Source organism: Mustela lutreola, chromosome 7, assembly GCF_030435805.1.
Source record: "Mustela lutreola isolate mMusLut2 chromosome 7, mMusLut2.pri, whole genome shotgun sequence".
Classification (NCBI taxonomy): domain Eukaryota; kingdom Metazoa; phylum Chordata; class Mammalia; order Carnivora; family Mustelidae; genus Mustela; species Mustela lutreola.
In genome coordinates, this window is record NC_081296.1 from 116,738,606 (window position 1) to 116,750,631 (window position 12,026).

General features: G+C 40.6%; 1 protein-coding gene across 1 annotated transcript in view; it reads right to left on the minus strand.

Moving 5' to 3' along the window:
- The window catches only part of SGPP1 (sphingosine-1-phosphate phosphatase 1), a 35,538-nt gene extending 27,149 nt beyond the window's left edge, over positions 1 to 8,389 (minus strand). Inside the window, exon 1 of the mRNA XM_059182273.1 lies at positions 7,561 to 8,389. Within this exon, the coding sequence (XP_059038256.1) occupies positions 7,561 to 8,274 (714 nt within the window). The 5' untranslated portion in view covers positions 8,275 to 8,389. The remainder of the gene's footprint in view (positions 1 to 7,560) is intronic.
- Positions 8,390 to 12,026: the final 3,637 nt, after the last annotated feature.

Below are 12,026 nucleotides of genomic sequence, written 5' to 3' on the forward strand. Positions count from 1 at the left end.
GCCAGAAAACTTGACAAATTATATAAAACAACCATTTTCATATACTGGAAAACAAGCAGCATGAACTGTAATTCAGGAGAAAAGGGAAATAAATGAGATGAGCCCTATGATTGCCCTAACTTGCTGCCAGAGGCAGTTTCCAGGCTATAGCATGGGAGGAGGAACCAAAACAAAGGCTAGCAGTCTCACTGGGTTAAGGGAAGAAGAGTGGAATTTGCAGAGGCCAAAGCAGGCATTAATTTGCAGCACAGAGCACAAGAGAGAGGAATCCACACAAGAGAATGAGCCCCAAAGAACTGTAGGGGGTCTCTGGAAATCGTTTGCTGAGTACTAATGTGTGCATGCATGGGGTGAAAATCCACCTGTCTGGGGAAAATAGTAGGCCAAACAATTCCCAAAGCTCACATAGGACCGGAAATGCTTTCCCATTAGGCAGAATACTAAGGGAATTGGGCAGTCTTTGTAAGGTTATCACCTGGAGAGCCTGGCTGCCTTAATAGAGCATGTGATTCTCCATCTCAGGGTTGTAAATTCAAGTCCCACACTGAGTGTATAGATTACTAGTAAGTAAAATATTTTTTAAAAAGGTTATGATCTTAGCAATGAGGCCAAATTAGCTCTAGACTAAGGTTATTCTGGACGCTCTCTCAGCTTAAGTTGACAATTTAACTGTAACCACGATCATGTCCAACTCTATTTAAAGTAATAAACACAATCTAAAACTATAAAAATTACTAAGCAAAGAAGCTGGAGAATATGATCCAGGAGAAATACTAGAGTCACACAAAGATGACAAAGATGATGGTTAGTGGAAAAGAATCTTTAACAGCTATTAAAATCTTATACTCAAGGACGTAAAAGAAAACAGGAACATAATGGGTGGAGAAATGGAAGACTTAAAAAACACATAATTGGAGCTTCTAGATATAAAATAAACAGTATCTGAAACTATATCCCATCCTACTTGAGGAGTCTACCAGAAAATCAGACCCTGCAGAAGAAACAATCAATGAAGCTGAAGTCATAGCAATAGAAACAACCCAAAATTAATCAGAGAGCAAAAACACTGCAATCATCATCATCACATCAGTGATCTGTGAGTGACCAGTGTCAACAATTTAACATACATGAAACTGAAGTTCCAGAACAGGAGGAGATGATAGAAGAGGGGAGAAAAATTTTTTTCTAGAAATGCTGGGACATTATACAAAAATAATAATGTATTACTGTGAGTTTTATAACATGTAGATATAAAATGTATGACAATAATATAAAATGTATGACAATAATATAAAGGAAGGGAGAGGGAAAAATGGAAGTATAGTCTTATAAGGTTCTTAAGGTATACTTGAAGTGGTATAACATTACTTGAAGGTAGAGCAACAGTTTAAAAAAAAAAAATCCCCAAAAGAATAGTTTCGAAAAAGGGGTGCCTGGGTGGCTCAGTGGTTAAGCATCTGCTCAGGTCATGATTCCAGGGTCCTGGATCCAGCCCCACATGGCGCTCCCAGCTCAGCAGAGAATCTGCTTCCCCCTCTCTCAATCCCCCTGGTTGTGTTCCCTCTCGCTGGCTCTCTCTGTCAAATAAATAAATAAAATCTTAAAAAAAGAGGGACACCTGGGTGGCTCAGTGGTTAACACGTCTGCTTTGGGCTCAGGCCGTGATCCGAGGGTTCTGGAATAGAGCCCCGAATTGGGCTCTCTGCTCAGCAAGGAGCCTGCTTCCTCTTTTCTCTCTGCCTGCCTCTCTGCCTACTTGGGATCTCTGTCTGGCAAATAAATAAAGTAAATAAAATCTTTAAAAAAAAAAATAGCTTCAGAAAAAAGAATCAGTAAGTAAAATGCCAGTAATCTAATAGAAAACAAATATGAGAAAGGTTTGAATAGGCAGTACTGGAATAGTCAACTTACTAAATAGATTATGCTATGTTAATATATTGGTGCAGGGGCGCCGGGGTGGCTCAGTTGGTTAAGCATTCAACCCTTGATTTCAGCCCAGGTTATGATCCCAGGGTTCTCAGATCAAGCCCTGTGTCAGGCTCCCTGCTCAGCTGCTTGAGCCTTACTTCTCCCTCTCCTGCCCTTGCTTGTGCACTCTCTCTCTGTCAAATAAAATAAGTAAAATCTTTAAATAAATACATAAATAAATCTTTAAAAAATATATACGTGTACTGGAACTTAAGTAAAATGTGAAAAAATCACACAACTCTATATAATATGGAAAGGCTATATAATACAGTAGCATAAAGTAATTTTGCAGCCAAACCAGGTTTGAATCCAGGCTCTGTTATGTACTTGCAGTCATCTGGAGCAAATTACTTAAGTTCCCACCACCTCAGTTTCTTCTTCTGCTAACCAGTGATAATACTCAGAGGATTTTATGGGAATCAAAAAGAATTAAGCATTTAAAACCATTGTTAAATACAAAGTAAGTATTCACTAACTGTTGGGTAAAAGAAAAGGAAAATCTTTCTACAATATACTTCTAAATGAGAAAAGCAGGGTCCAGAACAGTATAGTTTGTTACCCTTTGTATGAAAAAATAAACTATACAGATACATGTCTATAATAGACAAGACTTTCTAGAAGGCTAAAAAAGAAACTTCTAGGGGCGCCTGGGTGGCTCAGTGGGTTAAACCTCTGCCTTTGGCTCAGGTCATGATCTCAGGGTCCTGGGATCAAGCCCCACATCGGGCTCTCTGCTAAGCAGGGAGCCCGCTTCCCCCTCTCTCTCTGCCTGCCTCTCTGCCTACTTGTGATCTCTCTGTCAAATAAATAAATAAAATTAAAAAAAAAAAAAAAAGAAACTTCTAAGAGTGAATCCCCTGGAATAGAGATTCTGGTAGCCATGGAATAGAAGAAGAAGAGAAATGCCCTCTCCACTTCATATTTTCATGTAAATACTAAATTTCCTATGTATCCCCCATTCAAACAAATAAATTTAATTAATTTTAAATCAAGAATTAATAATAAGCACTTATAAAATAAAGAAAATATGCATTAAAAACATAAGTATGCCACTAGGTAAAAAGAAATCAAAGAGCAAACCAATTTGATTTTTTTTTTTTTTAATAAACTGTTTCTAGGGGTGCCTGAGTGGCTCAGTGGGTTAAAGCCTCTGCCTTCAGATCTGGTCATGGTCCCGGGGTCCTGGGATCAGAGCCTTGCATTGGCTCTCTGATCAGCGGGGAGCCTGCTTCCTCCTCTCTTTCTCTGCCTGCCTCTCTGCCTACTTGTGATCTTTGTCTGTTAAATAAATAAATCTTTTTAAAAAACTTATAAAAAACAAAACAAAACAAAATAAACGGTTTCTTCTCAGAATTACCAGTGATCAGTTTCAATTGGCTCTTGTAGCCTTTTCTAGCCACTGTCATTTATGACCCACTTTTGTACTTTTGTAGCTCTTACTTTTTTTTTTTAAGATTTTATATATTTATTTGACAGAGAGAGATCACAGGCAGATAGAGAGATGGGGGGGGGGGGAGCAGGCTCCCTGCTAAGCAGAGGGCCCAAAGCAGGGCTTAACCCACTGAGCCACCCAGGCACCCCTGTAGCTCTTACTTCCTGTCTTCCTTTTATCTTTTCATGATTCAGTATCTTTATTATATACAATAAACTGTATTTTAATAAAGTATATTATAAGCTTTTCTTTTCCAAAGTTCTTATGTTTATGGCATTTTTTTTTATTATAGTAGGAAGACAGAAGGAAATGTGAGAAAATCAGCAAAGATTTCAGTCAACAACTTAATATATGTTTAAAACAAACATTTGTAGATATTGCATATGTATGTACATACACATTATCTTCTCAAGGCATATAAAAACTGTTTTTGTAGTTTAAGACAATCCTATTTCAAAAATATTTATCACCAACAATTCTTTAAAAATCACATTGTGTGATTTGGAATGTTTTCTGCATAAACTCTGGAGTCTGAAAGATTTAAATTTGCCTTCTGAGACTTACCCAGAGCTATGTTACTTTGTCAAGTTACTTCACCTCCTTAACCTCCCTCTACCTTAGTTTCCTTTAAACTTCTATTAATAGTAGAACCAAACATTGGGATGTTTTAAGAGCGGACTAAACCAGGTAATAGACCTTTCAAAAAATGTCTGACCTCTATTAAGACCTTCACAAATGTTAATAATGTTAATTATAGAATTACTATTATTATTATTATTATTAAAATTAGTGAAAGGATATAGATTAGTTGGGAATGGGTTTGGCTATAGTGTGGTGATAATTTTTTTAAAATGAAATTAATCTAAAACTTTCTTAATTTTATTAAATCAGGTATGTAATTAGAACTCGTTATTAAAGAATTTAGAATTTTTATTTTTTGAAAGAACATGCAAAAATAAATATAAAAGGAGTGCTTTATTTTTAATTTTTTATTATTCTTCAAAGGACTATGTTCTTAATACCTGCTGCTCCTTATTCCTTATTTTTTCCCAACTTAGGCTACAAAAGATTCCAACAAATAATATGAGAGCAGTAATTATTGCCCTGGCTAAATGGATCAAGTTAATACCTGGAGAAATGCCATACATTTTCTATCTTGCATCACCATGAATAAAAAAATTCTCCTAGAATCAAATAACCACTTGGAGTCATACTATCCACATCTCTCTTTCGATATTATAACATACCTTAAAAAGATTCAAAAACTGGAATCTCAAAAAAGGTAAGACAACAATGTTGGAGAAATGTAAAATATATTTTAAGGATCAAGAGTTAATTTTACTGGAAGGGGTTTAAGAAAGTACATTTTTTTCCTCAGAAATCTTTGGGGAAAGTTCAGTAAAATGCACTACACCCTCACTTAGCCAGCAAATGGATCAGAATCTCTGGAAGTAAGGTGCAGAAACCTACATTTTAAACAAGCCCCAAGTAATTTTTTTGTCCATGGTCATTTTAAGAACAAATAAGGACTAATGAAACAAAAGGGTTAACTAAAAAGGCTCTGTGTAGGAGGTGAATCTTGAGCAGATTTCAAGTAGCAACATTAAGTGGCAGGGAGGAGTTCAGTAGTTATTCCACACCAAAGGGATGGTATGTGAGATAAGTCAGCTTCCACAGCCATTTCAGCATCCTGGGCATACAGAAGTAACCACACTTGTCCTGAATAAGCTGTAGGGGCCCAGCAGATGGACAGGACTGTCAACCAAAACTACTATTAGAAAAACACCAGGCTTTCACTGTCTAATTCTTATCCCAAGTTTCCAAGATATATTTTTAAAGATTTTATTTATTAGAGAGTGAGCAAAGGCGGGGGGTGGGGGTGGCAGAGGGAGAAGTAGACTCCCCACTGAGCAGGGAGCCCCATGCAGGGCTCTATCCCAGAACCCTAAGATCATGACCTGAATGGAAGGCAGAATCTTAACCAAGTGAGCCACCCAGGAGCCCCACCAATGTTTTTTTTCATTACCTACCCTGGAAATACAAGCCTCTGAAGTACAATAGTACTGACAGAGAACAGGACCGAAACAACTTAAGCAAAGGGAGGTACTTTTGTTTTCAATTCATAACAAGGATTTTTAAAAAGTAAAAAGGTTAAAAAAAAGTCATTTTGGTTTTTAAACTAGATTATTACAAACATTTATAAATAGGACTTCCATACAAGGGAGGCTTTCCAATCTAACAGCAAATCAATTATTCAAACTTAGAAGTTTACTCAAATTTAGAGTAAAACATGTAAAATAAGAAATTTTAACTAATTTTACAAGACCAATTCTAATAGGTCAGTTTCCACATCTATAAAATGATGTTTGAGAGTAGGTGATTTCTGAAGTCCTGCCTAGCTCAATTTCTAAAACTGAACGACCTACAATTTTCTCAGACTTTGAACAAAATATATTACATTGTTCAAAAATTATAATGTAAGTTTATTCGGATAATTCAAATAACCCTGAAATGTTAGAATACTAGTATCTACAATCCATAAATGATCGGCAGTGCTGTTTTCAGACTTCCTGTTAGCATGTGTTCTGAATAAATGATGAGCAAAAAATAACTTTCTCTTACTTGGACTTCTAACATTAACAGCAAGCAACATAGTTACTCATTGAGGAGTTCTAAAAGGCCCTATAGTAATAGAATCCTGAACTCTCTCATGAAAATAAGAGAAACATTATTAGCTAACTAGTATCACGCCAAATGTAACTCAATGACAATCTTAAATTTGAAATATTTAAATAAGATTTGAAATCTTTATCATTCAAAAAAGGCAGCACTACTTTATAATCTGAATATCCTCTATATTTCCTTTGGCTAAATACAAAGAAAAAAAACTGTCCATGGTACTCTTCCCTCGTAATTCTGTCATTCTTACCCTGCACATTACATAATTTCCATGTTACTGTAAGAGAGATGCACTGCACATAAGTGCCCATGGGGACAAGATTTTATCTATACTGGAATTAAATCTGGAATAAAAAAGCTTCTCATAATAGAGTTTTACACAGAATTGAGTATTTCTCAATATAAACTGATTTGGAGCTCTAAAGGCAAAAAAAAAAACAAACAAACAAAAATCCAGGAAGACTGAGTCTTTAGATTCTCTATAATTATCAACTTTATTCTTAAATTAAGGGACTGTATGCAGTAGGAACAAAGCTTCTTACAATTTAAAAGATAAAACAAGACAGCAGTCTAAGAATAAATTTTGTTTCCATAGAGAACAATGAGTTTTCAAGCCCATGTAACATTTATGGACCATGAAAAAGTGAGAAATGGGAGGCCAAAAGAAGCAGGCAAAATACAAAATGTTTACCATTAAAAACTCATCCCTGATTGTCAGGCTGGCCCTGCTGTCATATATAACACTTTTACAAACCCACCAGTCTGACCAAGAACTCTAATTTTAAGAAAAACTTTAAAAGTATGCATTTTTAAAGCTAATGCAACAGTAATCCCATAGTGGCTCAACAACTAATACTACAGATCAGTGATTCAGAAGGTAATTAAGCTTTGTGTCTATCAGCAAATTAGCAACCACACCCCTTAAAAAAAGAACTCAGGCTATGTTCCATTAACTTCCATAAACAGTGACTTTCGTTTAAAATTCATTACTTCATTGCCTAGAACAACAATGTTTGTTTTGGAATTACACTACGGTTTTATAAACAAGCCTAAAACAGAGTTAGTTTGGGGGAAAGCAGCGGATATTATGGTAAAAGTGAGTCTTAGTTACCTAACGATGACGTATAAGAACACTATAATTAATTACAATTATATTCTGTGCATCACAAGAATTAAAACCATTTAAAAACTCAACCAAAGCCCGATAATTTGTTACTCCACGAATAGCGTTTCCTCTGGGTTCTAAGAAAGGCATTGCTATTAGAATACAGTTTGACAGCTAAGTCTCTAGGTTTCCCCCGATCACTTTAATTTTTATAAAACCTAGAAAGGGCCTGTTCGCGGGGACTGTGAAAACCCGTGGAAAGAGAGGCTTGGAAGGGGAACGGCCAAATTAAAATAACTGTGCGGAGCGAAAAGAACTCCGGGTTCTCCCGCGGAGAACTCCCCTAGGCACAGCAGGCGAGGAGCGGGAACCTTACCTGCCAGCGGCCATAGGTGAGGAGGACCATGGAGATGGGGATGGCGGTGCCGGACATGGCATGGGTGGAGGGCATGCTGTACTCGGAGTTGTAGAAGACCTCCAACTTGACCACTGGCGGCGATGCGGGCCGCGGCCGGCGGATGATGTCCTTGGTGCACTGGCCCAGGTACATGACCAGCACCCAAATGACCACGAGCCTCCGGCCCACAAGGGGGTCCAGGTTCCAGATCCAGAAGGGGAAGAACAGGATGTAAAAGAGTTCGTTGCCCAGTTCCGTGCCGAAGCAGAACAGGTAGTAGAGCGGCCAGTTGCTCACGTGGGCCAGCTCGCCCTCCTCGCCCGTCAGCGAGTTGCGGCGCAGGGCCCCCACGCGCCGCGGCGAGGCCGGGCCCAGCTCGGTCGCCAGCCCGTTCCGCACGCCGTTGGGAGCGCCGGGAGCGCCGGCACCGCCGCCGCCGCCGGGCTTGGCGGGACACTGATTGCGGTCGCTCCCGGGCGGCTGGGGGCCTGCGGACGCCCCTGGCTGCTGCTCTCGGCGCCGGACGTCTCCGGCGAGGGGCGCCTCCGCCTTCTCATCCTCCCTCGCATCGGTGGCGGGAGCGGCGGAGCGGCGCGGGAGCGCTTCCACCCCGCACAGCCGCTGGAAACGGGCCACTTTCTGCGGCTCCTGCAGGCGGCCAGCCAGCTGGGCCAGGCGCTGCCTCAGCGACATGATAACGGGACCAGGGCGGCCGGCGGAGGGGAGGGCGTCAGCCGCGGGAGGACGGGGCGACCCCCGGCGCAGTCCCGAACCGTCCCCGCGCGCCCGGCCAGCAGCAGCGGCGCCCAGCTGGACCCGACCGGCTCTGCCGAGTGACGGCGCCACAGGCCGCAGCGGCCGCCGCGCGCCCCCGCCCCGCGCGCCCCTCCCCGGCCGCGCGCGCTCCGCCGCCGCCCGCGGCTTCCACGCGCCGGCGCGCGCAGCGCCCCGCCCCGCCCCCCACCGCCGTTCCGGGAGAGGGCCGGGCCGCGCGGGGCCGCCGTGAGCGCATCCGGAGGCGTCTGGGTGCTGAGGCTCGGCGGGGCGGCCGCCCGGAGGTTCGCCTTCACCTCCACCAGGCGTCGCGGCGCTCGGCGGACGGAGGTTGCCGGCCCCGCTTCGCCAACTTGAGCCCTCGGGTCCCTCCCGCTGTGGTGCCGGCTCCCTCTGGGGAGCGCTGACTCGGAAAGGCCACGATCCCGGCGCGGGCGTCCGCAGGGCGAGGGGCCGAGCACCCGGACATCCTGCTGGCACAGACTCAAGTGTTGAACCGTGGAGGAAGGCGAAACCACCACCCCGGGCTCAGAATCGTTGCTCTCAGGGCATCGCAAGTCATTCCAGAGCCGTCTCTGACGGTTGATGTCCTGAAAGCCACGTGCCCATTGACCAATGGTGGCAAGGCTAGATATAGGTCCCAGGACAATACTGGGCCGGGAATCAAATAAGAGATCACCGTTATTCTTGACTTAAATGTAGAATTTGCTTTTAATAAATTCTAATAGCTAGGAGGGTTCGCATACAAGTAATCGGTGACAGTGATTTAGAGTATCAACCTCCATGTCTCACAAGGTACAAACTTGACTTCTAGAAAACACAGTTTTTATTAGAAGATCTCTGAACTCTGAATCCAGGAAGTTACTTCAGGTAAGATGGATATCTATAATTAAAGAATATGAACCTCTTCCAAGAAACAGGCTGGAAATTTCCCCTGCCGTGTCCGTAGAAATATTTCCTTCGTTTCCCACAGAGAGTGAGACTCTTCCTCCCGCCCCACTTGCTACACTGTAGCCAGAGAAAGACGAATAAATCATCATCCCTGTTTTAATTAAAGTTGCTCACAGTATCAATGGAGACAGACATAGGTCTACCTCTCAAGTACGGAGCAGATGATAAATGCTAAAATGGAGACATCAACAACATGCTCTGGAAAGGTGACTAGAGACAGCAAGAAAGGTGAAAAGTGATCCTTTGGAGCTGGTATCCTAATTAAAGAGCAGCATAAGATCAGGTGGAGAAGCTTAGGCAAAGAGAAAAGGGATCAAGACAGGATTGGGATGTGCAAAGATGTATTTGGTGAACAATTAATAGCTCATAGAAGAAGGAGTAGGAAGAGTGAGTGAGTGGAATGGGCTTAGAAAGAGGGGATAGGACCAGATTGGAAAAACCTCGAATGCCTAGTTGGAGATTTTATTTTATAGTCGGTAGGGAGGCATGGAAGGCTTTTAACCTAGGGAGTGACACCATCACAACTGTGCTTTAGAAAGATAACTGAGAAGGAAATCAAAGATAAATTGCCAGAGGTCAGAGACCAAAGGCCAGGTAAATAATTAGAAGATGATTGCACTAGTCAGGTGAAAGAGAATGAGAGCCTGAACTAGGACTGTGGTTCTGGAAATTGAAAGGAACTGGATAGATTTGAACAGGATTTTGGAACTAGGAAAAAGTTAAAGCATTTCATTTGAATTCATGAGTCTTCAGGCAAATAATGGTCTGTCCTTGGTTGGAACACGTTGTGTCTAATATTGAGGCATTTATAATCTATGAGGGAGACAAAACCTGAGAAAACATGTAAGCATATTCAAAGATGTAAACCCAGGCATACCAAACAGCTCCAGGAAGTGAGACACAAGCAGTCACTACATGGAGTAAGCCCAGAGGCAGCACTGGGTTATGTATGAATGGTTCTGTGAAATGGATCATTAGCTGGCGTTTGGAAACAAGGAGCAACTTGTACAGACAGGTGGAAACAGCCTCAGCGAGGCAGTTTACACGTGTTCTTTTGTCAAAAATAATTCATTTATAAAGGAATGACTCAGATTCATTCAAGGAATTTCCAATTCTGGGGACTCATTAGCCTAAAAGAAAGATAGCAAGAAAAGAAGAAAATATATAAAACAGAGGTGATATGTATATTTTACGCCTAAATTATGACCTCTTCAATAATGGCATATTTTGTCAGAATGCAATATTCTCTTTAAAGGTAATAGAGAGAAAAATGAAATGGGAATTTGGCCTATGACTGCACTGAGGAGAAAAAGAATGTAAGCTGACAAAATCTGAAAGGGCTGACAGTGTCCTGCTGATACCGTAAATCTGTTAATAAGGACAAGGTCAAAAGCACCAAACCACCATGATGAAAAGAATAGTTTTAGTAGGTTCTATTTACACCTACCTGGAACTTTTCATCTTGAAACTTAATAGGAATTTAAACATTTTTATAACAAAGCATAAACATTTTTTAAAAAGAAAACATTGCGGGGGCGCCTGGGTGGCTCAGTGGGTTAAGCCACTGCCTTCGGCTCAGGTCATGATCCCAGGGTCCTGGGATCGAGCCCCGCATCGGGCTCTCTGTTCAGCAGGGAGCCTGCTTCCTCCTCTCTCGCTGCCTACCTCTCTGCCTGCTTGTGATCTCTCTCTGTCAAATAAATAAATAAAATCTTTAAAAAAGAAAAAAGAAAAAAAAAACCATTGCGGGGAGGAGGTGGAAAAAAAAGGAAGGGAAGAAGAAAAAAAGAAAAGAAAAACATTGCTACCAAGAAAGGATATGACTAACTGGATGTGATAGTCAAATGTCTTAGTTTATGTTGCATAATTAACATGTTAAATAAATTTTGTTAGATCCTCCTCTGTACTTCAGTTTAATTTAATGTAATATTAAATAAAACCTTTTTGAGATACATGAACTATAAGTGCAAAGTATTGCTGTCATTTCTAAATGGGCCTTTCATAAAAGTAGTAGGGAAACACGATATTAGTCTTGGTCATTTTAACTTCCACAGCTAACTTGTTTTTTTATCATATTGGGTTGAGATAAATCATTGATTCAACTACTTTTACAAAGAAGTCCTAAGAATTTTACCTTAGAAATACATATTCTAAGTGATTTATATTTAAAACTATGTTATACATACTGTATATTTGAAGGTTGCTAAGATAATAGATCTTAAAAGTCCTCATAATAAAAAAAAATTGTAACTATGTGAGGTGATGGATGTTAAGTAAAATTGTGGTATTCATTTTGTAATGCATATATCAAATCATTATACTATGCACTTTAATACAGACTTCTATGTCAATTATATCTCAAGGAAACTGGGAGGGAAAAACTGTTACTTAATAAGAAAGTGATAATATTCATTTATTATTTTTTATTTTATTTATTTATTTTTTTAAATAATTATTCAGATTCTTTATTAGTCGGAAAGATAGTTCTGACTAAGAATAGGTTACTATTTAAATAATATCCCTTTGTTTTCATTGACTGGTTATTTTTTTTTCCCAAGAGATTTACAGTCATTTCTGGTATTCCATAACAAAACACTGTACAAGAAGCTTACTACTCAGGTTTTGAAAGAGTGGGATTTTTTAATCTTTCACATCCATCTTTTTATCTACAATCCATCAGGAGTGGCTGTTTGCAGCTCTGCAATGAGAAGGAGCCTGAG